We start from the raw sequence: 26591 nt of genomic DNA, 5'->3' as shown, positions 1-26591 counted from the left end.
CTGAAGGAGCTGAAATGGTCTGCAACCCCATGGGATGAACAACATTATCAACCAACCAACCAACCCCTCTAGCTCCCAGGGATGAAAACACCAAGCAGCTCACATGGAGAGACCCATGGCCCCAGCTGCACATGTAGCAGAGGATGGCATTGTCTGGCATCAAAGGGAGAAGAGGCCTTTTGTCCAGTGAAGGCTCATTTTCCTAGTGTAGGGAAATGCCAAGGTCTTAGTTGGAGAGGGTGGTTGGGAGTGGTAGCACCTTTATGGAAGCAAGGGGATGGGGAGGGGGAATGAGAGTGGGAGAAAAAGGGGCAACATTTGAAATGTAAATATATATAATACCAAATAAATGGATAAATTAAATTAAAAAATACTTTGATACCACTGGTAGTACATTTGGTTTTTCATACAAACATCACCACAAACATATAATACATTGCGCCATCACAGTCTGGTGGCTGTGCCATCACTAGAAAAGATCACATTTCAGCTCAATTAGAACGTGATGGAAGCATCACCAGCAGTCTGCCACTGATCAAAATGTTATGCTACACACGACTCTTTACATCTCATCGACCCAAAACATTCCATGGTCATTTCTATCTGCAAAAGGAGCTGGAGAAATGCTGGTTTGTGTTTGCTTTGTTTTGGTTTTCTATTTTAGAGTGTGTAAATATAATTCCTAAGAAGATCCTCTAAAAATTTAATTTATGTTATTAAAGAAGAGGGAAGAGGCTGGAGAGATGAAAAAGTGGTTAAGAACACTTACTATTCTTGAAGAGAACTCAAGTTCAATTGTCAACACCCATGTCATTAGGCAGCTTATAACTATCCACACCTCCAGCTCTGGGGAGTTACAAAGGCATCTTCTTGCCTCCTGGTCTTCTGCATACATGTAAAGAACACACACACACACACACACACACACACACACCTTTTCTAAAAAGCAAAAGAAATAGAAAACTATACTGTTGAGTAGGCAAGAATGTGTCTGTTTAAGCAATAAACTACCTTCTGTGAGCTTGCTGGCCTCTGAACTAATGATGTTGAGAAGGACCAAGGATGATGCAGAAGTTCACATATCTACTGGAAGGCAAGCTTTGAAACACAACACAAAATTTGACACTTTTAGACCAGAAACTTTTATGTATTTCCATATTGATTTCCACAGTTGACAATACTAATAGATAGAGCTTTCGCCTCCTTAACCTCACCAACATTTGTTACTCTCTTGATGACAGCCGTTTTTACTAAGATAAAGATGAAAACTCAAAGCAGTTTTAATTATACAGAATAGTAAATTTTTCATTGGCAGATACATCCATGGACCAAAGATCCTCTGGACATCTTTTTACTCCCTACTCTCTTTTCGCCCTCTCTCCTATCTCCTCAATACTCTTCCACTTCTCTAATAGTCTCCTCTTTATATTCAGGTGTTTTGTTTTCTTTAACTTTCATTCAGGAGAAAAAAAATGTTTCAGAGACTGACTTACTTAACACAGTATTTAGTCCCATCCATTTTCCTGATGGAGTCATAATTTTGTTCTTTTTGCCATTTCTCCCCGTCTGTCTCATGTGCATGTGTATGTGTCCTTTATCCATTCATCAGTAGGCAGACACCCAGACTGATGCCATAGCTTGAATAATGTGATGAACACAGCTACGCTGATTCAGATTCCCTTGGGGGACGTACTCACATTGGTAGGGCTCTATTTTCAGTATATCTCCACACAGCTTTTTCCTTACCCTCACAGCATTTGTTCCTTTCTTCAGGATCGTTATTTTTACTGGGATGAAATGAAATCTCAGTGCAGTTTTAACTTGTATTATCCTAATACCTAAAGACACTAAGTTTTTAATAATCAAATACCTGCACACATTCTTGTGAGAACTATATAGATGATCTGTCCACTTATTGATTGCACTTTGCCCTGCCTTGCTGTGGTGTTGTTTTTCTGAGTTCTTTGAATATGCTGAATTTTAAGCCTCTGATGGAAGAGGAGCTAGCAAATATTTTTCTCCCCTGCTGTATAGTTTACCTCTTTACTTCATTAATTATCCACTTTCCTGTGCAGCTTTTTAATTTGATAAAATCCATTTTGTTGATTCTTTCATTTCCAGAGTCAATGGAGTTATATTCCTGAAGTCGCTGCCTGCATTTACATCTTGAAATATTTTCTTATGTCTTCTTTTGGTTTCAGTGTTTCTGATCTTACATTCAGGTCTCGGGCTGATTTATGTAGAGTGGGGGATGGGTACTTAACTCTAGTGTACCATATGAATATATTATTTTCCAGCATCAATGGTTGAGGAAACTTTTTATCATGAGAGTTTTTTTATTCCTTAGTCAAAATTTACGTTATCTATGGCTATGTAGGATAATTTTTGGACCCTCTGCTCTAGTTCATTGGTTTACTGCTTGTTTTGATACTGGTCCCATCTATTACTACAACTCTGTAGTGTAACTTGAAATCAAATATTGGAACTTCTTGTAATATTCTTGGTACTCAGGACATCTTTGCCTATTACAGGTCTTTTCTGCTTGCAAGCACATTTTAGGATACTGTTCTAGTTATGTGAAGAATGTCATTTAAATTTTGAAGGTGATCATAAAAACTTCTAAATAACTCAGTTTCTTATGCCCATTTCCCCAATCCTACATCTGCTGATCTAAGAACATGGAATGCCTTTTCATCTTCTAGTGTCTTCCTCAATTTCTTTCTCTAAAGTTCTGTAACCTTTACTGTAGAAGACTTTCACCACTTCAGCAAGATATGATGACTAATCTCACCTTCAGCTTAAGTGGAGTTAGAAAAACCTAGAAACTGTACTCATTATGTCTGTGTGAGTGTTTTCAAAAGGTTTGAGAATGGAAAGCAAACCCAGAATCAGGCCTGCGTCATCCCATGGGATGGGATCCAAGGCTGAATGGGAATGAGAAAGTGAGCTAAGCACACACCATTCATTCATCTCTGTTTTTTAACTGTAGATGCATGTGACCAACCACCTCACATTCCTATTGCCATGTTTTCCTCATTGTGATGGAGTGTATCCAACACTCTGAGCCAAAATAAAACCTTCCTTCACAAGCTTGCTTTTAATTACAATGAGAAAACTAATTAACACACAGGCTTGTTCCTAAATATTCTTTTTGCTGAGAATGGGATTGCTTTCCTGATTTCTCAGCAGGGTGGTTAGTGGGGTTTGGAAAATCTATTATTTTTGCACGTATTCTAACTGTGTTGTGTGCCACTTGGCTGAATTTGTTTGTCAGATCTAAAAGTCTTTTGGTATAAATAAACTCAAGTAGCTAAAGCTATCTGAATTGCAACGAGTGTTTTACTGGTCTTATTCTGAACATGTTCGATAAGCCTCTGAAATAGAGTTCATTTGCAGCTGTTGGAGGAACACTCTGCAGCTGTGTCTAGTTGTTCTGTGGTACAGTTTCACGCTTAGACTTCTTTTGTTCAGTTTTTGTCTGCATGATCTGCTTATGTGAGAGAGAGGTACTGATTTAATATATTAGAAACTATCTTCAACCAGGATTGTTTGATACTTTAAAAGTAAATGAAGGTTTCTGACATTTTTTTAGCAACATTAAAAAATATATAAATTATCTGTAAGTAAAATTATCAACTCCATTTTCCTTAATTTAAGACTATTTCTTATCTTCCTACACAGTAAAAATATCTAGTTAGAAAACTCTTCTATCTTGATGCCTTAGCAAATATAGATGGTCTCACCAACTAAAATAGAGTATTGTTTTGTACTGATTTCAAGGGTGGAGAGGATATTTAAGTAAGAATTACTTTATGTTAGAGTTTCTATTTCTTTGTTCACCACATACAATGTGCCACAGAGATACTACATTTCAGTGATCTCTGTTAAAATGTTTGTTGTTGAAATGTGTTTATGTATCTTCTTAGATTACCTTAAAAGATACAGAGGAGAAATGACTGACACTTTGGGTATACCCCTATACATCGGGTTTCTCGGTCAGCCACAGGTCTGATTCTGGCTGCTGCCATTCTTCTCCAAGCAGTGTGTTAAAACTGAAAGGCTTGAAATATTCTAGACGATGGCTAAAAGGAAAGAGAGGAAGAAATGGAACTGAACTATGCCTTTGTGAAACAGTGGTCCTATAAAGCTATTTATTTTCTCACACTGGTGGTCGTACAACATTCTATTTTAAGAAATAACAAATGCTAAGTGTAATTTTCTATGTACAGTTTTCTCACTGAAGCTATCAAATACTCAGTTCTGAAAACATTCATCCATATTTCAAAGCAGTCTCCTTCAGTTCTGCACAAAGTTCCCTCACAGCTCAAGGGAAAAATAAATATCAGCTCTCAAGGAATTCAGTAAAGTGTCTGCTAAGGAAACATGAGGACCTGAATTCAATCCGCACAGCACGCATAAAAATACCAGGGTACACAGTTGTAATCCCAGTACAGGGAACACCAAGACAGAATGAGACCCATCACTCCCTGGCCAGCCAGACTACTCTTGTTGGTAAGCTCCAAGCCAATGACAGTAATGAGATGGTCTATCCTGGTCAAAAGTTGAGGCTTATGAGGGAACATAAAGCTCTTATTACGTACTTTAATGAATGCCATCACTGAGTACTAAGTGTGACTGCTGCCATACCAAGAACTCAGTTCCCAAACTGTAGTTAGAACATACCTGCGCTTATTTTCTACTTACAAGTCAGGCTTCTGTCCTTGTTGCAGCTCATGCTGTGGCACAGGGTAAAGCGCTTCATAAACTCTTCTATCATTCGATCCATGGATTGCAAATGAGTTGAATCGTGTCACATTTGATGGGAAATAACTCCAAGGAAGATAAGCTTCACCTTCCCAGTGTGTCTCTCCTCTGGACACTTTGAATGATAACGCAAGCTCCTTCTGTTAGAGATACAAAAGGAAAGTTCAAACATATTATAGATGCACACGTAGCACATTAAATTATTTTTCATATGTGTATTTACTCACTTTCCAAATATTTCTTCTTCCAGAGAGTAAAAGAACTAAATGCTGTCCATGTCTGTTAAAATTAAGATTCCTCATGAGTGTCAGAGAAAAACATTGTCTTTTAACCTTCTATTCTATGTAGAATGTGTGTCTTTTAGGTACATTTCCAAACAACTAAAAGGTGCAATACAATACTGGGTAACTACAGGGAGAACAAGCATGTCACATTACTTAGAAATGGCGACTATGAAATCACCATTTCACAAACCGCTGCTGCCACCACACCGCTTCGTTGGCCATCGCCACTTGCCGTATTCTTAACCCACTGGCGATTTCACTGCCCTGTCTTTTCACAGTCTTTAGAGAGGGAATTATACAAAACAGTTCATTTGGTCAGAAAACACAACGCATGGAGAAAGGAACAGAGTGATAATCATAATACTTGCAGTTTAAATAAAACCAGCTGCAAAACTAAAGCAGCACAAGGGAAGCTAGAGGTCATTTCCAAATCTTGATCTGACAGCTTAACCAAAGGTTCTTTCTGTAAACAAAGCTTCCTTGGGGCTCAGCAGTAAGGGAGGAAATGTAAAATGCAGGTTGACCAAAGCTAGTCAACAAGGCACAGACTTTAAATTGTCACTAGTGTTTCCACACTGCCTTCCTTGAGCAGTCTGCCACTCCAGCCTTCTACCATTTCTTCAGACAAAGACAACACATCTCAAGAGGCATTCTAATGGGAATGAATAAGTGGGATTATCTGACTCAGTAAGAAGCAAAGGATTGTGTGTATTTGCATGAAGTAAATTTTCTGCCTCTGGAAGTCTATCAAACGTTTCTACCCAGATGGTCCTTTGTGAGCTTTTTGAGGAAGGATTTTCTCCAGTAAAGTACTCTAAGAAGACAAGTAATCCTTTCCATTTAACAATCCTCTGATTAATTTGATTGTTTTTATAGAGCTTTAGGAAGACAGTAGGGTGTGTAAAACTTCCTGCAAATTAAAACAGTGTTCTTACTGCTTTCCTAGCTGTTAATGAGCCAGTATAAGAATTGACTGCCTGAGGCAAAAAATGATTCTTGATTATTAACTATCCTGATGTATGTGAAATAAAACCACCCTGTGGATCTTAATTTTTAAAACTTTTATACACAATGGCTACCATGTAGTTTCTTAAGGAAAAACTTGTTTCTTTTTCTATGTATCCAATGTTAAGATTGTTACTTCATGAAAATAAACTGATATTACCTCATAAAAGAAAATGACAGAGGCCAGTGAAATGGCTTAGCAGGTAGAGAAGCTTGCTGCTAAGCCTTATATCCTAGGTTCAATTCCTTGAACCCACATGGTAGAAAGAGAGAATTTACTCCTGAAAATTGTCCTCCGATCTCCACATGTGAGCCACGGCACACATAAGCACACAAACATGAATAAGTGCTTTTGTAATATTAATAAAAACAAATAAAAAAGAAACCTATAGCTTAAACTTGGGAGTTTTGGCAAATCCAAGTTCTTTGCTCTTTTAGTCAAATTAGAAATGTTTGTCTTAGCTTTCTCAACAGTAAGGTGAGAGCAAATAGTTAAAATGTTCCTACTTTTCATGAATGTTTGTAAGAACTAATCATAATTTTAAATAAAATACTGTATCAGGATAGGTGAAAAATAACATTAAAACATATCTAATTCTGATTTTAAAAAGTAATTGCAGGTCTGGTGTGGTGAGCATCTTTAGTCTGAGCACTTAGGAGGCAGAGGTGGGTGATCTCTGTGTACTTTAGGCTAACCAAGGCTGCGTAGTGAGACCCTGTCACTCACATACACACACACACACACACACACACACACACACACAAAACCATAAAAAATTGTAAATAACTTCACTTTCCATGTTAGAGTTAGCATAAAACAAACAATTAATACCTAACAGATGGGAAAAGACATCTAAAGTTTCATATGGATTAACTGGGGCTCTCTTGTCAGTTTAAAAAGGAACAAAAGCTACTGGGAAACATTGAAGTGAGATCTAAAATAAATGACAGTCATATATAGAGAAGTCTCATGTACCAAAAGCATGCTACAATTCAGATAACAGGTGAGTCTAAGTTTCCTTTTTTACAACTACACAGGAAAAATGTTAGTCACTACATAAAGAAAGTTACCAAGTAAATACTGAATCTCAAAGAGATTCCAAGACAGCTGGGAATAATGGCTTACACCTTTAACCTCCATGAATTCCAAACTGGTCAGAGCTATAGAGTAAGACCTTGTCTCAAAAACAAACAAGAAGTTCAAGAGTAATATTTTTAATGTGAGTCCTGGAAACTTTAGGTGTGGTTTAGATTATATTCTTAGCATTTACTGAAAAAAAAGCATATTAAATGCTAAAAAAGTATGATAGCTAAATGAAAAAATAAATATAAAATTTTGAAATACATAAAGCTTAATCATTCAAGATCCTAGAAGAAACATTTCTGTGAGGTAGTAATTCATTGTATCTTTATGTCTCTTTTTCATTGAAAATAAATGTTTTCATACTATATATTCTGATCGCAGTTTCCTCTCTATCTCCTGCCATTTCCTCCCCATTCCTCACCCATCTAACTTCACACCCTCTTTCTCTTTTTTCAGAAAACAAACAGGCAAATAAAGACCTGGCTAATATAAACATGTGTGTACATACTCACACACACACATACACACACACTAGGAAAAAACATAAGAAATACAACATACACATTCAAACAAAAATAAAAACACAAACTTAGAAACCATAACATACAAACAAAAGGCTGGTAAGATTTTTGAAAAGCCAAAAGAGAAAATAATAAGTGAATGAATGAATGGATAAACAAACAAACAAAGAAATAAGCACATTAGTTATAAGTGCAATATATCGACGTACACTCCACAGATCCAAAGAAGCTCAACAGGAAGGAAGGCCCAAGCAAGGATGCTTGGATCTCACTGAGAAGGGGGAATAAAATAGACCTAGGAGGCAGATGGAGGAAGGGAACTGGGTGAGAGAGGGAATGGGAACAGGAATGAGGGGTTTAGTCAGGATCAGGTGTGGGAAGATACAGGCAAGGGGCCAGGGGGCCAGGAGAATGAATGGAAATCTATAGCTGCCTGGGGTAAGGGCCGTGGGGGAAGTCTCTAGAAAGTGTCAGAGATGGGGGAGGCAATAAATGTCAATTCAGGTGACCTTACATGAGATGTATAGCTATGGGGACATGGAACATGAAGAGGCCACCTCCTGTAGCCAGGCAGGGCTCCCAGTGGAGGAATCAACCCACCCACACAACTTTCGACCCAAAATAGGTCCTGTCTAAAAGAAATGCAGGGACAAAAATGGAGTCAAGACTGAGAGAATGGTTAACCAATAACTGACCAACTTGAGACCCATCCATGGGCAAATACCAATCCCTGACACTATTAATGATACTCTGTTATGCTTGCAGACGGGAGTCTAGCATAACTTATCCTTTGAGAAGCTACAGCCAGCAGCTGACTGAAACAGATGCAAAGACCCACAGCTTTTGGGACTTTTATAAAAGAGTTGGGGAAAGAATTGAAGACTTTGAAGATGATAGGAACTCCACAGGAAGACCGACACAGTAAACTAATCTGAACCTTTGGGGGTTCTCAAAGACTGAGCCACCAACGAAAGAATATACATGGGCTGGACTAAGGCCCTAGCACATACATATAGCAGACATGCAGCTCAGTCTCATGGTGGGTCCCCTAACAACTGGAGCAGGAGCTGTCCCTAAGGCTGTTGCCTGTCTGTGAAATCCATTCCCAAACTGGGCTGCCTTGTCTATAGTTCTCAGTGGGAGAAGATGCACCTAACCCTGGTGCGCCAGGGTGGTACCCAGGAGGTACCTCATCCTCACAGAGGAGAAGGGGATGGGGAACAGGGAAGGGACTCTGTGAGGGGAGAACTGAGAGGGGATAGCAGCAATCAGGATATAAAATGAATAAATTAATGAATAAAAAGCCCAAAAGAAAAAATAAGTAAAAATAAATAAATATCTACCAAAATACCACTGAATTTATTTTGTGTCAGCCATCTATTGCTGGGCATGGGCCTCACATTAAGTATGGTTTGTGTACCCAGTGTTGTTCCATTGAAGAAAACCATTTCTCCTTTGCAAGTAGTTATGAACTGGACATACTGATTTGGTTAGGGATGGGAGCTCTCCCTTTACTTCTAAATAGTTAATGTATTAATAGTGCAAATATAAAAAGTAATGATTTATTTATAATGATCTTTCACTTTGTAAAAAAGCCTTCATTACTACAAAATCATTTATACCAATAAATCAAAAATCACATCAATACAACACACTCAAACATGTAGGATATACATATATATAATATATATATACATACATATGTATATTCTAATCATAAATTCTAAATGTATACATTGTATAAAAAATTGTATTGCATTAAAATTTTGTATTAAAATTGATGCCAGTTAATATGACCTCTACTTAACTGAACTTAGTAAGCTTTACTACAATCATACAACTTATAACTAGAAAGCAAGTGTGTTTAAATCATGTAATAATGATTAAGAAAAACAAATGATACTTACGGACAAAGTTCGACTTCTAAATACTGCCTGGTTGTATCATTCAAGAAAAATGCTTCCACAACTTATGAAAACAGACAAGATATAGGAAATTTCATTTTGATTAAGCAGTAAATAATTTATTCTTTTTGAGTAAAAAGTGAATTGCTAAGTTTTGTAAACCATCAAACTGTCCCCCATTAGGAAATACATAGAGTCTAGAAGAAGAACATAGGATATAAATTAACCTCTATTTCTCACATAGAAGTCTGTCATGAGTTAAAAGGAAATATGAAGCCTAGTGATGGTGAGGCCATAGGAAAATCAACATTTCTGCACAGATGGACTCTGGGCCAGTCATCTTCATCTTGGAACTTATCCCAAGTACACAAATTAGAAAACTAGAAAAAGAAATTACATAGAATTCTGCCCAACAGAGTATGACTCAAAAAACTAGAAATAATGATGTAACCATCTATTTCTTCTTATATACAATTATCTCATGTACATAAAGAAATCACCTACTATTCACCAAAACTGATGAAGTTAAATAAGGCATACATTCTATGTAAAAGAACACTGTTGCAGTAAATATTAAAAAATTAAAAATGGTCTATCTCTGTATCGGCCCTGAGGTCTCACTCCTCAGGCCCGAACCTGATATGGAGCCTCGCGCACCTCTGGCGCCAGGTCCAAGCCGCCCTCATGGCCCAACTTGTCTGTGCAACTCCCTTCCCTGGCGGTTTTCTACTGCCTGTTCTCTGCCTCTGTCCCGGGTGTTTCTCTACCCCAAAATCCCCTATAAATACAACTCTGCAGCTTTTCATACAGGTTTATATATTCAACTCTTAATCCACAAACCTTCTACACAACAAGATTACACCAAATAGACCAAGATACAAACTGCCTTTCTATATGGGATATTAGACCTATAAAATCCTTCATGTTCATAGCTCTATAATTCCAATCAATATCACCTGGGTCTAGCTGATCCTTGGGAACCTCCATCTTGCCATGACCTCCACCCTCCATCCTCTGACCTCCTCAGACCTCTCAGCCCTCTCCACCTCCCTCGTCCTGCCCAATCACTGGCTTTTCTTTATTTTACTAATTAAAATGGGAAGGTTCAGTTGGAGTCATATGACTAGGCAGCCCTTTTTGGGGAAGTGGAATTGGCATTAAAATACAAACAGTTTCAGGACAATCTACAGAACACAATGGTGCTGTTAAAATCATAGACAGTAAAATATGTATTGGCATAACAAGACTTCCATATTTACAGGTTGTTCATAGAGCAGCAACTAAATATATGAGCCATGAACCAAATGTACATAGATTTAAATATGCATATGTATATCATGTGTGTGCCAGGGACTACCTGTCTATAACGTGAACACAACAAAATACAAAGAGTGGTGGGGCTCATGTGGTGCCCAGAAGATAAACTACTTGCCACCAAGCCTATGGCTAGCATGTCAAATGGCCTGTGTTAGAGCCCCAGAATCTACATGGTGGGAAGAGATAACTCATCCCCCAAGTTGTCCCCTCACCTCCACAAGCATGAAAATGTTTTTTCAAACTAATTTTTAAAAAGTGGTTATTTAAAATTGGTGGTCTTTTTATTATAATTTCAGGAAGGTTCTGAGCATTAGTAGCTTTAAAAATTAGTTAGTTGTGAATGTAGTGCATCTTTCTTATAAGTAATTACAACAGCATTAAAAATACAAAATGAAAATCCAAGTCTTTTTCTTTCTATTTCGCTCTAAAACTTGCCAGATCTTGTCTAGACTTCTACAAACAATTTTTAGAGATAAATATGAAATCATACTTGAGTATAATTTCTTTTTTGCAGTAAAGAAAACTTTTAGCTAAAGAGTAAATTAACATTTACATTTAGAGAGGTAGACAGTTCATTCTGGCCTTAAAGTGAAAAAAAAAAAAAAATAGACTTAGGAAAAAATAACTTGGAAGAAGGGCTCTGTATTAATCAAGCAAATAAAATTCTAAATATACGTGGTAAGAGATCTTGGGGAAAATTCTTAATTTCTATGTAATGTAGCATTTTATATCTACAGGAGTGGCATCACCAACAGTATCTCGGAAGGAATCCTGCAGCTTGATAAGGATGCAGTACAAGAGGGTAAGAGAACAAACCTGAAACCATTTCATTTCCTGCTACGTCCTCTGGCCTTAATTTGATAAGTGAGATTACCTGACAGCAGAAAGTAAATATTAAATCTCACACTGACAGTATTTCTCCAGTAAGTAGCATACTCCACAATTCCTACACAGGAGGCTCTTACGGTAAAGATGGCAATTTAAAGATTCTTAAAGGACAAAATGGGGAATATGAACTTTTTTTTATTGCAGTTGACATACATAAAGAAAGGAAATGTGGCAGCAACACAAACATCTGTATTTGGGCCTGCCATTTTTCTCTGCTCTGCTTGTATATTGGAGCCCCATGGGTAATGGGAGGAAAGTCAGAATGACAGATGGTTAGGCAAGATCAGTAACTGCGTCAGTTGTTCAGAAGCATATTACTTCCTAACAGCAAGATAAAATAATAGTTCTCTGAGAGGTTATTAGAAAAAGATTTATGTTTGTAATAAAATACAATACTTCTACTTACCTTCATAATTCCACAGTTCACTGAAAGGCTTTCCTGGTTCTCCAAGAGGGGCTGGAGGATCATTGAAAAATGGAGCACTGACCTCCATCTTCACTCCCTTGTCACATGGATTCAGCCCGACACGCACTGGCTCATGCCCCACTGGAAAACTATCCCAAGTGTATTCAATTTTAAAATCCATCTAAAAGAAAATTCAAACAAATTTGTTAACAACATATAACTGTTCCCTTTACGTAACAATGAAATGAAAACTGAAACAAGAAAGTACAAGATCCTAGGAGTCAAAAGGCTGTCGGTGCCATAGAAAATTATGAACTGTGAATTCTACTCCAAAATACAATTGGGGCCCAAAAGCTTCATGACTTTTAGTCCTGATGCAGCTGCTTCTTTGTGTATGAAAAATCACTGTAAATGTTATAACTAAGTCCACTGCAAAAATTGTAAATGTACTTAACTATATGAGTTTATGTTTTTTCACATTTAGCCAAGATTTAATCCTTCATGTAAAAAATAAACATATCCATATCATTAGTATACTACTTTGTTTTGTTTCTGACAGATGGTAATATAACATTACATGTACATACATATATAAATTCATTATTAGTAGGTGTTTTTCCATTTTTCTTAGCATTTATTAATTATACAAAATGATGGGCTCTCCTATGACACTGCACACATATATATAAAATACTCTGATCATCTTCATTCCTTATTGCTATATCATGTTCATATTCCCCCCAATGTCCCCCTCCTACTTTCTCACATATTGTCTCTATTGATTTCTTTTTCTTTAATAATTGACACATTCATGCATACATGTAAATATATAAATACGACTTGCTGAATGCATGTAGTGTTGTTCATATATTCATACACGTTTTAAGATCTGACTACTTGGTATTGGATAACCAACCAATATTAGGGGGCTCATAGTGTACAACTAAATCTCTTATCAACTCCCTTAGTCAATTTCTGAGGCTTGACTGACCTCAGTTTCAGTTTCTTTGCACGAAGGCTGATAAAATAGAGACGTCTAAATTACCCTTGGCCTTCCTCACCTGGAGTAACCTTCCCTACCATCCTCTATAATTGTTACACCGATTCACACAATTTATACTGCATTATATATAGAGAGAAATTTTCAGTCTGTGCAATATGGCTGGAATACAGACATGCCCTAGTATCTTTAATCCCTAACAATGTAGGTAAAACGTAGAAGAAAGTAGCCATGTTGGAAAGTGACACTTAATTGAAGGGCAGACAAAGTGACAAATCAAAGAAATACTTGACAGAATAAGCCAGAGATAGAATACACCCAACTCTCACAAGAACAGGAAAGAGAGGTGATTTAACAGACACACACACACACACACATACACACACACACACACACACACAGGGAGTGGGGAGAGGAGGCAGCTTTATGGGTCTGTTTTACAGAGACAGTTTGCAGGTGAAGACAAACTAAGCCAGAAAATGAGAAGGAACCAGAAGATTAGAACAGATTGCCAGAGTTAAATTTGAGGCCAAGCAGAACAATCCAATGAGAAGTTAAGAGAAGACAGTTTGAACCAATCAGCTTAGAGAAGAATTTTGTTCCAGAACAGCTAAGTTGAACCAGCCAGCCAGAGTTCAGAAAAAACTATAAATCAATATTATTCAGCAGTAAGCCTTTGAGATGATAATTACATCTGTTGAATAAAAGTTACTTTTATAGACACGTGGATTATCTCTCAGCCTAAGCTATAATGCTTGAACTAGGAGCTATTTATCTGTCAAGTGAATACCATTCTAATGTCTACAACTAAAATTCTGAGTGTATGGTTTTAAACAGAAGAGATTTGCTGTGTCAGTAGCTTCAGCGTCCTGTTTAAAGGTATGTATTAATACAATGATACATCTAAATCACAGCTTCTTCTAAGGCTTGGGGACATGAAGAAAGAAGGGAAGAAAGATCGCAGGAGCCAGAGATCATGGAGAACAGGGGCAAAATAGTTTGTTCTGGACATGACAGGATGGTTGTACTCTTTAATTCATAGTAGCTGTGTGCAGTCACATTTTAGCACAAAGGAGAAAGGGAGTCAAATGTCTCCAACCCCTAACTGATGAACAACTGACAGTTGATGGCTTCTGGGGAAAGGAGAGTTAGTTTTCTTTAGGGATGTGGCCCCTGATTCATCAACTTAGATCCAAAGAATGGTCCCTTATGGATGAATATATTAACAGTACAAACTGGGTGCAGTGATTATTTGGAAACAAACAAACAAATAAGACATGAAGCTAGGAGGAGCAAAGATTAAAGCAGGACTCTGGAAAGAGTTAGGGGAGAAGTATGACCAAAATCATTGTATGCATATATGAAATTCTGAAAGAATAAAAATATGCTATGTAGTATATATGCATATATACAAATGTTACATATTACATTATAGACATGCATATATTTATGCATGTGTATATATATGTGCGTATATATACATATATATACACACAATGTTATATATAAACATGTGAACAGACTTTAATGTATACATGTACATATGGAAATAGCTTCAAGTGTGGGTATAGTGTAACATTCAGAATCCTAAGTGATGAGGAAAGACAGTACAGACAAAGGACTCTAGTCGTGAAGAGGATGTAAACTAATTGCTTTTCTAGCCTTATCTCTGTCATAGGTTTATGGGGAGTGGGGGAGGGTTTTTTGCTTGTTTTATGGTGGAGAAGTACAGTGAAAGGGTAAAGCCCTGAATGAAGGCCTGTGGCTTCAGAGAGGCCACTCTGAGAGTACTGAAGGTCCTGCACAGCAATGCTGAGCGTTTGGGAGTATGTGACTGCTTGTTTGGGAGGCTCCCTTAAATCAGTTATGTGATTTTATTCGTGACCTCATTACAATAAAAATCATGAATGAATAGGGTGAAAATATTTTCAAGCCTTAGGCCTCGTAAACAGCACAGAGATGAAGCATCACAGTCAGAATTACTACACCACGGTGATCAGTATTCTATTACAGTTTTGCCAGCAGCTTTCTTAAAACAACATTGTTAACCTGTCGTCTTCACTTTCAGCTTACCTTCATCTTAACTTTAAGAAGAGGTAAAACTTGAATTGTTTTAATTTCTATGTAAGGAAAACAAAAGAGAGACACACTTCTGGAGCATTCGCTTGGGAAACCAAGTTTTTAAAAAATGTCAAAGAATTTTTCTCAATAAAATAATTTTTAAAGAAAATTTCCAAGTTCATTTACAAGAGAAACCCCCCCCCCCTTTTTTACAGTACATACTGCTTTTTAGTTTGCATGTGGCACTGCACCACACAATTCTAAAAGAAAAAGAGGAAGGAGGAAATAAAGTCAGAGGAACCTGCCAACTGGAGGTTGGACCATCAAATGTTTTCAGTCCAAGACAGAATTTAAAGAGAAGTTCAAAGGACATACCGAAAAACACAAACCTGGAAGCTCTTAGTTTGGTGCTAGCTGTGGTCTCTGGCCCAGGACTGAGCAGTGGTTCCCTCTTAGGCTTTGCCCAGTTGCTCCTGCATTCTATAGTGAGTGACCAGGAATTCTGAAACAGACAAACCTGATTTTTCAGTGAAAATTTTGAGAGGACACACAAAGGAACATCTGAAGGCTTTTAATCTCACCATTTGAATCCTGGGTTTTTATTTCTTTATTTAATTGTTTCAAGAAAGAAGGATAATTCTGTAACACAAACATTATAGAACCATTTGAAAATAAACTGTAAATCAGAGATTATAATAAAATATATAAAGTAGCCATTCGCTTATTGAAATGAGAGGCTAATTATAAACATTAAACATTAGGCATAATTTATGTCACGTGGTGGTTAAAGACTGTGACATTGAAACCATATTTTCTGGGCTCAAATCCTTGCTGTGATTAGCTAGCTTTCAAACTTGTTTACTTACATTACAACTATGTATATTCTGAAGGTTTGTTAGACAGGAGCTTAGCATGTTTAGTGCCAGTTTATTAAAATTGCTAGTGAAACTGGTCATTAGTTTTCAATGTATGAAACTTCAAGTGGTTTATGCTTATTTTGACCATGATCATATAAAAGCAAGCACTTTAAGTGTAAAACATAAAAGTTATTTTACTCCTCAGTTTAGATAAAACTATTGATAATTTTAATATAGAAGTCACACTTTGCTTTCTCCACACTAATATATTCTATCAATGCTGACTGCAAATATTAAGTTTCTGGCTACTTATTCAACGCCAGCTTCCAGCACAACAATGTAGGGTTCAGATGTAGGAAAGTCTCTTTGAGGTGAGCCAATAGAAAAAGTTCATCAGATCATATCCTATACTGAGGAACTGAAAAGGAAGTGGGATTTGCACTATCAGTGTCAGGCTTTTTGTTGTTAAGTTTATGGCCACTAAAAACCAGAGTTTGAATCTTCACTGATTCAAAACTAAATTCAACCTTGGTGTGCCTAGTACCAACACATACATACTGTTAACAGCAACTCCTCCTAGAGGAATAAGGCTAACATTGTTAATGCTGTTTTATGAGTACAGGATTATAAGATGTCTTAAACGGCTAAAAAGGAAGCCCAATTTCATCCAGGGCATACACACACCTTTTGTTTTGCTTTTGTGTGTGCATGTGGGGCAGCGGGTCTAACCTGTGCCTGTACTGGGGTTGAGGCAGAGTATCAGTGGGGTATCATTCTCAAACACTGGTCACCTTTTTTTTTTTTTAACCTTAGTAAAACCTTAGTTTATTTTCACCAGATATTTTTGAACAGGAAAAAAAAAGCTTATTAAGATGTCTGATCTTACTTGTTGAGACAATGACTCACTGGACTAATTTGTCTAGGCAGCTGGATAGGGAGCACCCCTTTCCCCTCATCCTGTCTGCTCCTCTCCAGCGCTAGTATTAAAGGCACATAGAGATCTAACTAGCTTTTTATGTGGGTGGTGGGAAATCCCAGGCAAGCAGTTCATAACCAAGCTATCTCAGGTCCAGGGCATATTTAGAGAAACTTTATTTCAATTCATAAAAATATAATCAATTAAAGGGGCTCTAAAGCTGGTGATAAACTTCAAGAGAGCATTTTTTTATTGCTAAAGTATTTTTCCCCAATTTTTGTATGCTTTATATTTTAAGCTTTACAGCTCAAATACTCATAACATTACTTCGTAAAATTGTGAATGGTAGTTTATGCCCTAGTACAAATTTTATTTTATTTTTGCAAAACTTTATCTTTCCTTAAGTACGAAGAAACATCTCTGAAATATCTGCTGGATTTGCTGGCTTTCCTGGCTCCTGACCAGGTGCCTTCTTGAAGCCACAGGATTAAATACTGGACAACAGCTCTCTTTTCTAAGCACAAGAGAGTCACCAGTTTCTGACCTAGAAGCGACAGCTCTAAACTGGGGGGGACTCGAGTCACCTCAGCCCGAGGACTCATATAGCCCGCACTGCACAGACGTCCACATACTCTTAGTGTCTGCGAAACCAAGACTCGGAGGGGGGCAATGAAAATCCCTATCTAGTGCCTACTCTTATCACAGTTTCCATTTTTCTTGCAATAATAAAATTAAATTTAAAATGCGCCACACTACCTCAGACAGACACTCGCTGCGCCACTGCGGAAGGCGCCAAGCAATCCACTCAGTCCCCAGCTCAGCCTCAGGGACCCGCCCACCGCCTTACAGGTAACCAATCACCTGTAGGGACCGGAGACAACGCGATGACGCATGCCGACGCACGCGTGATGACGGACATGGCGTCACCGTCTCCAAGGAACGGTCCGGGGCACCGCTTTCAAAGTCGCAGGGCGGGCCGAGTGGACTCCGTGGCCATCTGTGCTTCCGCGGTGTCCTGGCGTCTCCCCTCAGCCCAGCGGGGACGCCACCGCCGGGCCAGGCGCGCTTCAGGGTCGTCCTCCCGCGCGGTCTGACGGGTACTCGGCGCCCTCCGGCCGCGCGCCGCCCTGCGGCCCTTTCCGTCCGTCTGGGTCCGGCCGAGCGCGGAGCGGAGTCTGACGCGCGTCGCCTGGGTTCGGCCGAGCGGCGGGCCGGGCTGCGCCGCCGCGTGAGTGGGATGCTGATGCCTCCGCGCCAGGGCTGGCTGCCCCTGCGACCCCTTAGCTTTTTGTTTGCCCTCACAGCGGGAGGCTGCCTTTTTGTTTGCTTGTTTTAAAAATACCTTCTTCCCCGCTGCGAGGAATCGATAAACGTGATGAAAACTCCAAACTAAAATATCGAAATGGCCACAGAAATCGACTTACTGAGAGACCAAAGTAAGCGCGTCCTATTCCCCCGATAGAGAATTCGTCTGTAAGGTGCAGTGTCGCTGTCGTTGACCTACTAATGTGTTAGTGAATGCTGGTGGGGTCCCAGCGTGAAAATGTTAAAAACTTAAAGAGAAGTCCGTTGGCACAAAATGCTAGGTGATGTACGTGAGACTATCTATGTATGTACTTACGAAGCAGAGCCGCTGGTGATACTTGTAGAATATTCCTTAAGCGTGTATAGGAGTCACCTAGACACGAAATAGATTTGCTATGCGTCTCTTGTGCTTGAAGAAACTCGAGGGCTGATGGCCAGGAAGAGTTTCTAAGCCTGCAGCTTAGGACCTTCAGGCTCTCGTTAGTTTAAATGATATTTGTTGACCTACTGTTTTATTACGTGTCAGGTGCTATATATGTAGTCGATGTAAGGATGAGATTGAAATATTGTTCTCCAAGCCTGTAATTGGCGGAAGGACAGACATAAATACCAAAAATACACTGAAGCAGCAACAGCTGCTGACTCGTTTGCATCAGTTTTACCAAGTAGATGATGGAATTATTGAGTAAATATTGAAATGTATAGAATAGCATCAACTAACACGGTGCTAGACAAATGTTGACTAGCATGCAATTATTTAAACTATGGCCAGTGGAGATGTCATTTGGGCAGAAACTTGACCTGTCAATATGTGTTTACTGATAAGAAAGGTTTAGGTGTCCATATTATTTGCAACATTGAAGGAATTGGAAGTATGCTTTGTTTAAAAACAGCACAGTTGCCTCGAACGCTATGTTGAGGTTTGTGGAGGAGTACAGTAACATGATGTCTTAAGAAAACGAGTAGGAAGAGCCTCCCTCACTCCAGAGATGAGTAACTGGCCACAGTCTGAGTGATCTGCAAGAATGAGTTTTGCTTGGTGGAGAGATACCTGAATTTTAGATGAGTTTAAGAAGAATAAAGCAACCATGATTTTCAAATAAAAATTGAATCCCAAATATGAGCAAACCCAAGTAAGAGGATTGATTTTAACTGAAAACCGCATCTTAAGTCAGTAAGACAAGCAGAGAAGAGATTCCCAAACAGAAACAGCAACACCTCAAGGGTTGACCTTTGCCTACACAGGAAATGGGAGCATGGAATGTTAAGGTTTGTATGAAGAGATAGGAATGGGTGTTAGGGATCTGTGAGCTCTTTCTGTTACTAGACCTCGTATGCCAGTTAAAGATGGGGTTGTCCTGTTAGGCATAGCACCTACCTACTGCTGAAGTGAAGACTGTGTCCATCTTCCCATTTGCCTCTCATATTCTCTACACTGTCTTTCCAGGGCATGGTTTCCATGTTCTGAACCTGGATTCTTAGATCAAGATGGCCTTGAACTCTGCTCCCTCTGCCTCAAGAATGTTGGGATTAAAGGCATGTGCCAACACACCTAGCCTTTCTACATTGACTTGTGTAGATCTTAATTTCTTCTCACTGGCTCCGTTTGTTTTTCTTGTTTATTTTGTTTTGAGGCGACCTAGTCTTAGATTCTGTGTAGCCTGGGTTGGCATCAAACTAATAACACATAAAATAAAGTAAATCTTTAATATTTTCAAAAGCCCATAAGAATATGTCTATGTTTTCAGGGTACAGGAGGATTTTCTTCGTAGATTTGACTTTTATTAAAAGAAAGATAAGTTAATAAACTTGAGTAGTGCATGATACTACCAATGTCTCTAAAATTTACATAAGCAACTGGTTAATGCATTTGCATATTTATGTGTGTTTATTTATAACATAAGTCTAAAAACACAAATAAGCATCATAGCAAAGTGAAACATTTTTGTAATATATACAATTCAAGTCCAGAAATGAGAATGGCTAGAACTCAAAAAAATTATAATCCCTCCCTCTTTTCAAACATAGTGAAAGATAACCTGTTTAATTTTATACTTTAATTTAGTTTTTTCAGTATTTTAGTTTTAAAAAGTAAGATTTTAAAAAAGTAAGATCATGAACCATTTATTTCTCTGTGCTCCATCATTTATGATATTTTGAAAATTTATCCTTATCACATATAAATAGGATTAGTTCATTTTAATTCATTTAACTGATTAGTTCATCTTAATTGATAGGTTTTAATTAATCTCATATCTATTATTATGATGGATATCTGAGTTACTCCCAGATAGTGGGTCACTGTTACTTCTTTTGGTCATGGTTCTTGTGCTTGGCTAGTTGATTATAGTGCCAAGAATTGTGTTTACCTTTAGTCTTAAAGTTTGGTGATTTTTAAACTCTCATCAGCAATGTATAGGAAGGAGTTCAGCTTGTTCCACATACTCACCAGTTCTCTTGGTCGCAGCCTGAGTGCTTTTGGAGGCCAGAGAAAAAGGCTCAGGCTTTGAGCATTATTTTCTTACCTATCTTTCCTTTCTTCCTTCTTTCTTTTTGTCACTTGCTTTCCTTTTTCTTTTTTCTCTTTATCCTTTTCTTCCTTTCCTTCTCCTCCCCTCTTTTTCCCTTCCCTCCCTTCTTTTTTTCTCCTTCCTTTTTTCCTTCCTTCCTTGAAACTGATCCTCTGACTGGACTAGAACTTGCAGAATAGCCTAGGCTGATTGGCTAGGAAGCCCAGTGACCTCCCCACCCCCTCCACCTCTGCAATTCTGAAATTCCGAGGCTCTTTCACCACAGCCTGCTTTTCTTATGTGAACTCTGGGAATTAAATTCAAGTCTTCAAGCCTAAAAAGCATGAACTTTACCAACTAAGCCGTCTCCCTAGCCAGAGCCTATTTTCACCAGTCTTGAATATCAATTTATAATCATTTTAATTTATCATTTCCCTGATGTCTACTGAGCATGAACTTTCTGTTAATTGGTCTCGTAAGAATACTTTTTGTATACTGAACCATTTTTTTCTGTTTCTCAACTGATTGGAAGATTGTTTTAGATACACTATATCATTGACAATTATAGTTCTTAGAAATATTTGTCTATAGTTTGTGTTTTTACTTATTGGTTTTGTTTTGTTTGTATGAGCATAAGTTTTTAATTATGATGTCCATTTTGTTGGTATTTACTTTAAATATCGTTTAATTACTTTCATATTTGCTGTGATATAACACCGTGACCAAGGCAGCTTAGATAAGAAATGGGGTACAGGGGTTCATGGTTTCAGTAGGGAATGTGACAACAAGCAGGCATGGTGCTGGAGTAGTAGCTAAGAGTGTACTTTTTTATTCACAAGTAGGAGACACAGAGAGAGCCAACTGGGATTGACTCTGGCTTTTGAAACCTCAGAGCCCACCCCAGTGACACAACTCCAACTAGGCTGCACCTCCTAATCCTTCCCAAACAGTGAGCCTGTGGAGGCCATTCTCATTCAAATTATCACAAATGTTTCCTTCTCTTTTTGTTTTAATTTAAAAAGTCTTATTCTATCCTAAGGTGATTCTTTAATGCAAATAAAAAGATTACCTACCTACCCCAGTTCTAGAGAGCCCCTTGGATCATCAGTTATGTTGTGTAAGTGTGTATTTCTGAACTCTAAATACTTTTTAATTGGCAAATTTCCTTTAGTCCTAATATGGTTTGACTCTTAAATACTTCCCAAAGGCCATATGATAAAGGTTTGGTCTCTTTTAAATGATGCTTTTGGGAAGTGGAGGAAATTCCGAGAAATTGGGGTCTAATGGGAGGAAGTAGATGCCTCTGAATTTTGTTCCTATCCCTTGGCTCTTTCTCTCTGCTTCCTAACTACAACTGATTGCTTTTCTTTACCCCAATCCCTGCTAAGATATATAGTATTCTGTTTTACCACCCCCCCCCCCCCCCGTAATGATTGAGCCTAGCAAGCATGAGTCAAAATAATCTTTTCTCTGTCCAGGTATGTTTCTGGGCTTTTTATCATGAGAGTGGAACACTAACATTTTCTTTTTTCACTATCATGCTATGGAAATGAGAGCCTAAACACGTGCTGCTGTTTGGCAGAGCTAGCATGATCCTAGTGCTCTTTTTGTAAAATTGTCTTTGTTCCCATCCCATGTCCTTTCAGAATCATTCTTTTAATTTCTATAGCAGTATTTTTGAGTGCCGATTGGAATTTCATTAGATATGTAGACATTATGGGGAAAACTGACCTTAGGAGGCAGACCTCTTTGTTTTCTTTTCCCTTCTGTAGGTCTTGCATTTCTACTGCTTAATTTATCAAACACAAAAAAATTTTGAATAGGAATTTTATATTTCTTTTGTGAGATTTATTTTGATGATACTAGAAAGTACTATCTTTTGTTATTTAAAAATCTTGTGTTGTCAGTATATACAAATGTGATTAATTTTTGCATTTTGGCCTTGTAACTATTAAATTTACTTCCTGATTTTAAGAGTATGTGCTCTTTGGAGTAGTTAACAGGTATGTAGATGAGTTTGTTCTTTGAATCTTCATATCCCTTGTTTATTTAACTGCTTGCAGTGCCACATTAACTTGAGCTTCCACTAGAGTGTTGTTTAAATGTCATGAGAATGTGTTTTGTGTTAACAACAAGGAAAAGATTTCAACATCTTTCCTATTAGGTATGATGTTTACAGTGGTTTTCATTGCTGTTGTTTTGCTTTTTGTATTTATTATACTTATACCTTGAATCTTATCAAATGTTTGTTAAAATAAAATAGGAAATGGTTATACTTTTAATCCCCTTGTTTGTGAGTTTATTCATTAGGTTCACTTCCATTATTTCCTTCATGTAACTCTTTTGAGTTTTTATTGCTGTTCTTCTAACTTTTTGCAATAGATTTGATACTTCAAACTTTTTTTTTCTACCTAATTTGAAAATCCAAATTCCAAAATAATATAAAATCTGAAGCCTTTAAGTGCTGATGTGTTTATAGACTTTTATGGTAATTTGAATCTAGGATTTACAGATTTAAAGTACTCAACAGAAGTCTATACAATATTTAAAAGTATAAAAAAATTTCTAAATTTGAAGAACAAAGTCTATTTAAATTAATTCTGAATTAAAGTTATAAAACTTTTCTATTATTAAGTTATGACATATCACATTTAAACTATTATCCTGTTCAAAATGCTTACATATTTTGGTAATTTTTCCTGAGATCCAGTGGTAATATAAAAGCAAATTTTGTTTTTGTTTTTCAATTTTCGTATATCTCAAGTCTCTTCCTGTTGACTGCTTTCTGTTTTGGTTATTGACTCTAGTTAGTTTGGTTTTTTGTTTTATTTTTGTCTTGTTTATTTCTGAGAGTTGTTGAGCTTTGTTCTGTTCTTGTAAATCTTAAAAGAGTGAGTATTTGTTGGGTAATATCTTATGTATGTTTTATGTATGTTTTTCATTTTCTTTATTTTTTAATCTTCTTTAATTAAAAAAATGAGTGGTTGTCTTGCCAGCATGAATGTTTATTTATCAAATGCTAATGGAGACCAAAAGGGAGTGTCGGATTCCCTAAGAGGGGTAGTATTGTTGTGAGCTAAGGTGTGAGTGCTGCAATTAGCTAGTACTGTGTCTGCCAAGCCATTTCTCTAGCCTCTTAAAATTTTTCATTAGTATTTGTGTGTGTGTGTGTTCGTGCGCGCCCCCCCCCCTCCACTTGCATACATTAGATACATATAGAAGCCAGAGTTCAACATGAGGATGTGGTTCTGTCCTTCTACCTTGTTAGTTCTAGAGATTGAACACCTGTCAATCTCCTGGGCATGACAGGTACCTTTATATGCTGGGCCATCTTGCCTTCCCTGTTTGTGTTCTGGTGTGTATATAGATGTGGCATGTTAGTGAGAACTCTCAGTTTTACTCTGGACCATCTTTTTCATGGTTTCATGGCACTCCTGCTGAATTTAGATTCCATGTCCTAGAATTTGTCCTCAGTGTAGAATGGGTAATCTTTTCAGTCAACTTTAAGAATTCTAAAGCATTTGTGTACAGCTGAGTGTTGCCTCTAATTATAGCACCAAGAAAGCAAAGACAGTAAGATTCAAGTAAGTCAGGCCAGCCTGGGTTACATATGAGTTTTAGGTCAGCCCGAATGATGACCTGTCTTCAAAAAAGAAAGAAAAGAAGGGGGAAAGAAGGGAAGAATATGGTGTGTATCTTCCCAATTCTTTCATTGAAGAAGTGGAAACAAAAAGACAATGGAGAATGTTTCCACTTCTGCCTGATAATTCATATTTAGGAAGTAAGAAAGATTGTTGTAGCTATCCTGTGTTCATTCCATTTGGGAATCATTATTTAGCTTATGAATGTAACAAAACCTTATTTTACATTCTGAAATGATATGCTACTATTGGTGATTCATCTTATGAAAAGCAATCTTACATACAGATTAGAAATCTTTCATTGAGTATATCAAATAGTGGCTGCTGTTTTTCTAGTTTTACAAAATAGACTGTTACTCAAATTGGTTTTTGTTTGTTTGTTTCAGATGATAAACTAAATGATATTCTTAGGCAGCATCAAATTGGACATATTTACAGAGACCCAACTATGCAGGTATGTGAAATGATTAAGTATAAAAAACTAGATTGAAGTTTGATTGTAAATATATCTACATCCTTATGAATTATTGATTACAGTCAATACAAATCCTCAATGTAAATTCTACATAGAATTATTCACATTTGAAGTTACCTATAACCTTTGAAATTTTGCTTAAGGCTTTTTGATTCTTGTAAGGGAGAATTTGGTTTTGCTCTCTGGAAGTAAGCTGTTTGTCTATAGAAATTGCTTTAATATTTTTCTAACTTTGGAGCTAAAGTGATACATCTTAAAGTAGCTGAAATCCGAAGTGGGAATTCATTTAAGTTTTAAAACATACTAAAGTGATTTCTCAAGATGTGGCTACCTGTACAACTATTTCAGTTATATAATCATGGCATTATGACAAATGAATGCTTAAGTGTCCTTCATGTGTAAGGCCCTGAGTTTGACTCCAGTCTCCCCTATTAAAAAACCCACAAATTATGAATAAAACATAAACTAACACAAGTAATAATAATATATGTATTGTCGTTTAATGTTTTTTTACCCCCCTGGGGTACTTTTTGGGTTTTTGTTTTTGTCTTTGTTTTGCTTCAATTTTAGATTTTATCAACAAGGTATACATAGCTGGTAAATATCTTAAAGCATAGGTCTGAATGCTTGATTAAGCAGTAACAGCAACAAAAGACAGGTTTTTGAAGCTCCAGAGCTCTCTGGACATTGTAGCACATCTGCCAGAAGCTATAGCTGGCTTGCTCATGAAAGTGTGTTTTATCAGCAACACAGCAAAAGATGCAAGACCACTATCAGAGGTGTCTGTTATGCATTGTGGTTATAATTATTGTAAACTTCAGCAACAAACCACTCAGGGACACATCTTTCCTTACCATTATACTTGTTTTCATTCTTAGCAGGTGTAGGTTGTTTTCCAAATGTATGGTATTGGAACAAACACAGTAGAGGTAGATCAGTGGAATAGAATTGAAGACCCAGAAATGAACCCACACAACTATAGTCACTTGATCTTTGACAAAGGAGCTAAAACCATCCAGTGGAAAAAAGACAGCCTTTTCAACAAATGGTGCTGGTTCAACTGGAGGTCAGCATGTAGAAGAATGCACATCCATCCATTCTTATCTCTTTATATAAAGCTCAAGTCCAAGTAGATTAACGACATCCACATAAAGCCAGTTACACTGAATTTAATAGGAAAGAAAGTAGGGAAGAGCCTTGAACAAACATGTGGGCACAGGGAAGAATTTCCTGAACAGAACACCAGTGTCTTATGCTCTAAGATCAAGAATCAACAAATGGGACCTCATTAAATTTCAAAGCTTCTGTAATGCAAAGGACACTGACAGTAAGACAAAATAGCAACCAACAGATTGGAAAAAGATCTTTACCAATCCTGTATCTGATAGAGGAATATTATCCAGTATATCCAAAGAACTCGAGAATCAAATAATGCTATTACAAAATGGGGTACGGAGCTACACAGAGACTTCTCAAATGAGGAATATCGAATGGCTGAGAAGCACCTAAAGAAATTCTCAACATCCCTAGTCATCAGGGAAATGCAAATCAGAACAACCCTAAGATTCCATCTTACACTAGTCAGAATGGCTAAGATCAAAAAACTCAGGTGACAGCAGATGCTGGCAAGGATGTGGAGAAAGAATACTCCTC

General features: G+C 37.5%; 2 protein-coding genes across 2 annotated transcripts in view; one reads left to right on the top strand and one right to left on the bottom strand.

Annotated features, from left to right (window-relative positions):
* Nucleotides 1–1209: 1209 nt before the first annotated feature.
* On the bottom strand, nucleotides 1210–17822 carry LOC308430236 (UPF0462 protein C4orf33 homolog). The gene is made up of 7 exons (XM_080929382.1): nucleotides 17764–17822; nucleotides 15624–15736; nucleotides 12174–12354; nucleotides 9566–9626; nucleotides 4992–5043; nucleotides 4705–4904; nucleotides 1210–4082 (listed from the first exon to the last, which is right to left on the bottom strand). Exons 3-7 carry the CDS (start codon nucleotides 12352–12354, stop codon nucleotides 3977–3979), a joined length of 600 nt encoding a protein of 199 aa, XP_080785508.1. The 5' UTR covers nucleotides 15624–15736; nucleotides 17764–17822; the 3' UTR covers nucleotides 1210–3976.
* A 163-nt stretch (nucleotides 17823–17985) lies between these two features.
* Nucleotides 17986–26591, top strand: part of SCLT1 (sodium channel and clathrin linker 1) — a 95027-nt gene continuing 86421 nt past the window's right edge. Inside the window, exons 1-2 of the mRNA XM_080929207.1 lie at nucleotides 17986–18443; nucleotides 24850–24917. Coding sequence (XP_080785333.1) covers nucleotides 18410–18443; nucleotides 24850–24917 — 102 coding nt within the window. The 5' untranslated portion in view covers nucleotides 17986–18409. The remainder of the gene's footprint in view (nucleotides 18444–24849; nucleotides 24918–26591) is intronic.

The sequence above is a fragment of the Micromys minutus genome (genome assembly GCF_963924665.1).
Source record: "Micromys minutus genome assembly, chromosome: 15".
Taxonomy (NCBI): Eukaryota; Metazoa; Chordata; class Mammalia; order Rodentia; family Muridae; genus Micromys; species Micromys minutus.
This window is presented reverse-complemented; position numbering and strand designations above follow the sequence as displayed.

What these genes read in the sequence shown, in the direction of transcription:
- LOC308430236 (XM_080929382.1), bottom strand. Translation starts at nt 12,354, where the DNA reads ATGGATTTTAAAATTGAATACACTTGGGATAGTTTTCCAGTGGGGCAT. An exon ending in TTAGAAGTCGAACTTTGTCC is followed by an intron (nt 5,044 to 9,565) that starts GTAAGTATCATT and finishes TAATTTTAACAG; the next exon opens with ACATGGACAGCATTTAGTTC. An exon ending in CAAGGACAGAAGCCTGACTT is followed by an intron (nt 4,083 to 4,704) that starts GTAAGTAGAAAA and finishes CTTTCCTTTTAG; the next exon opens with CCATCGTCTAGAATATTTCA.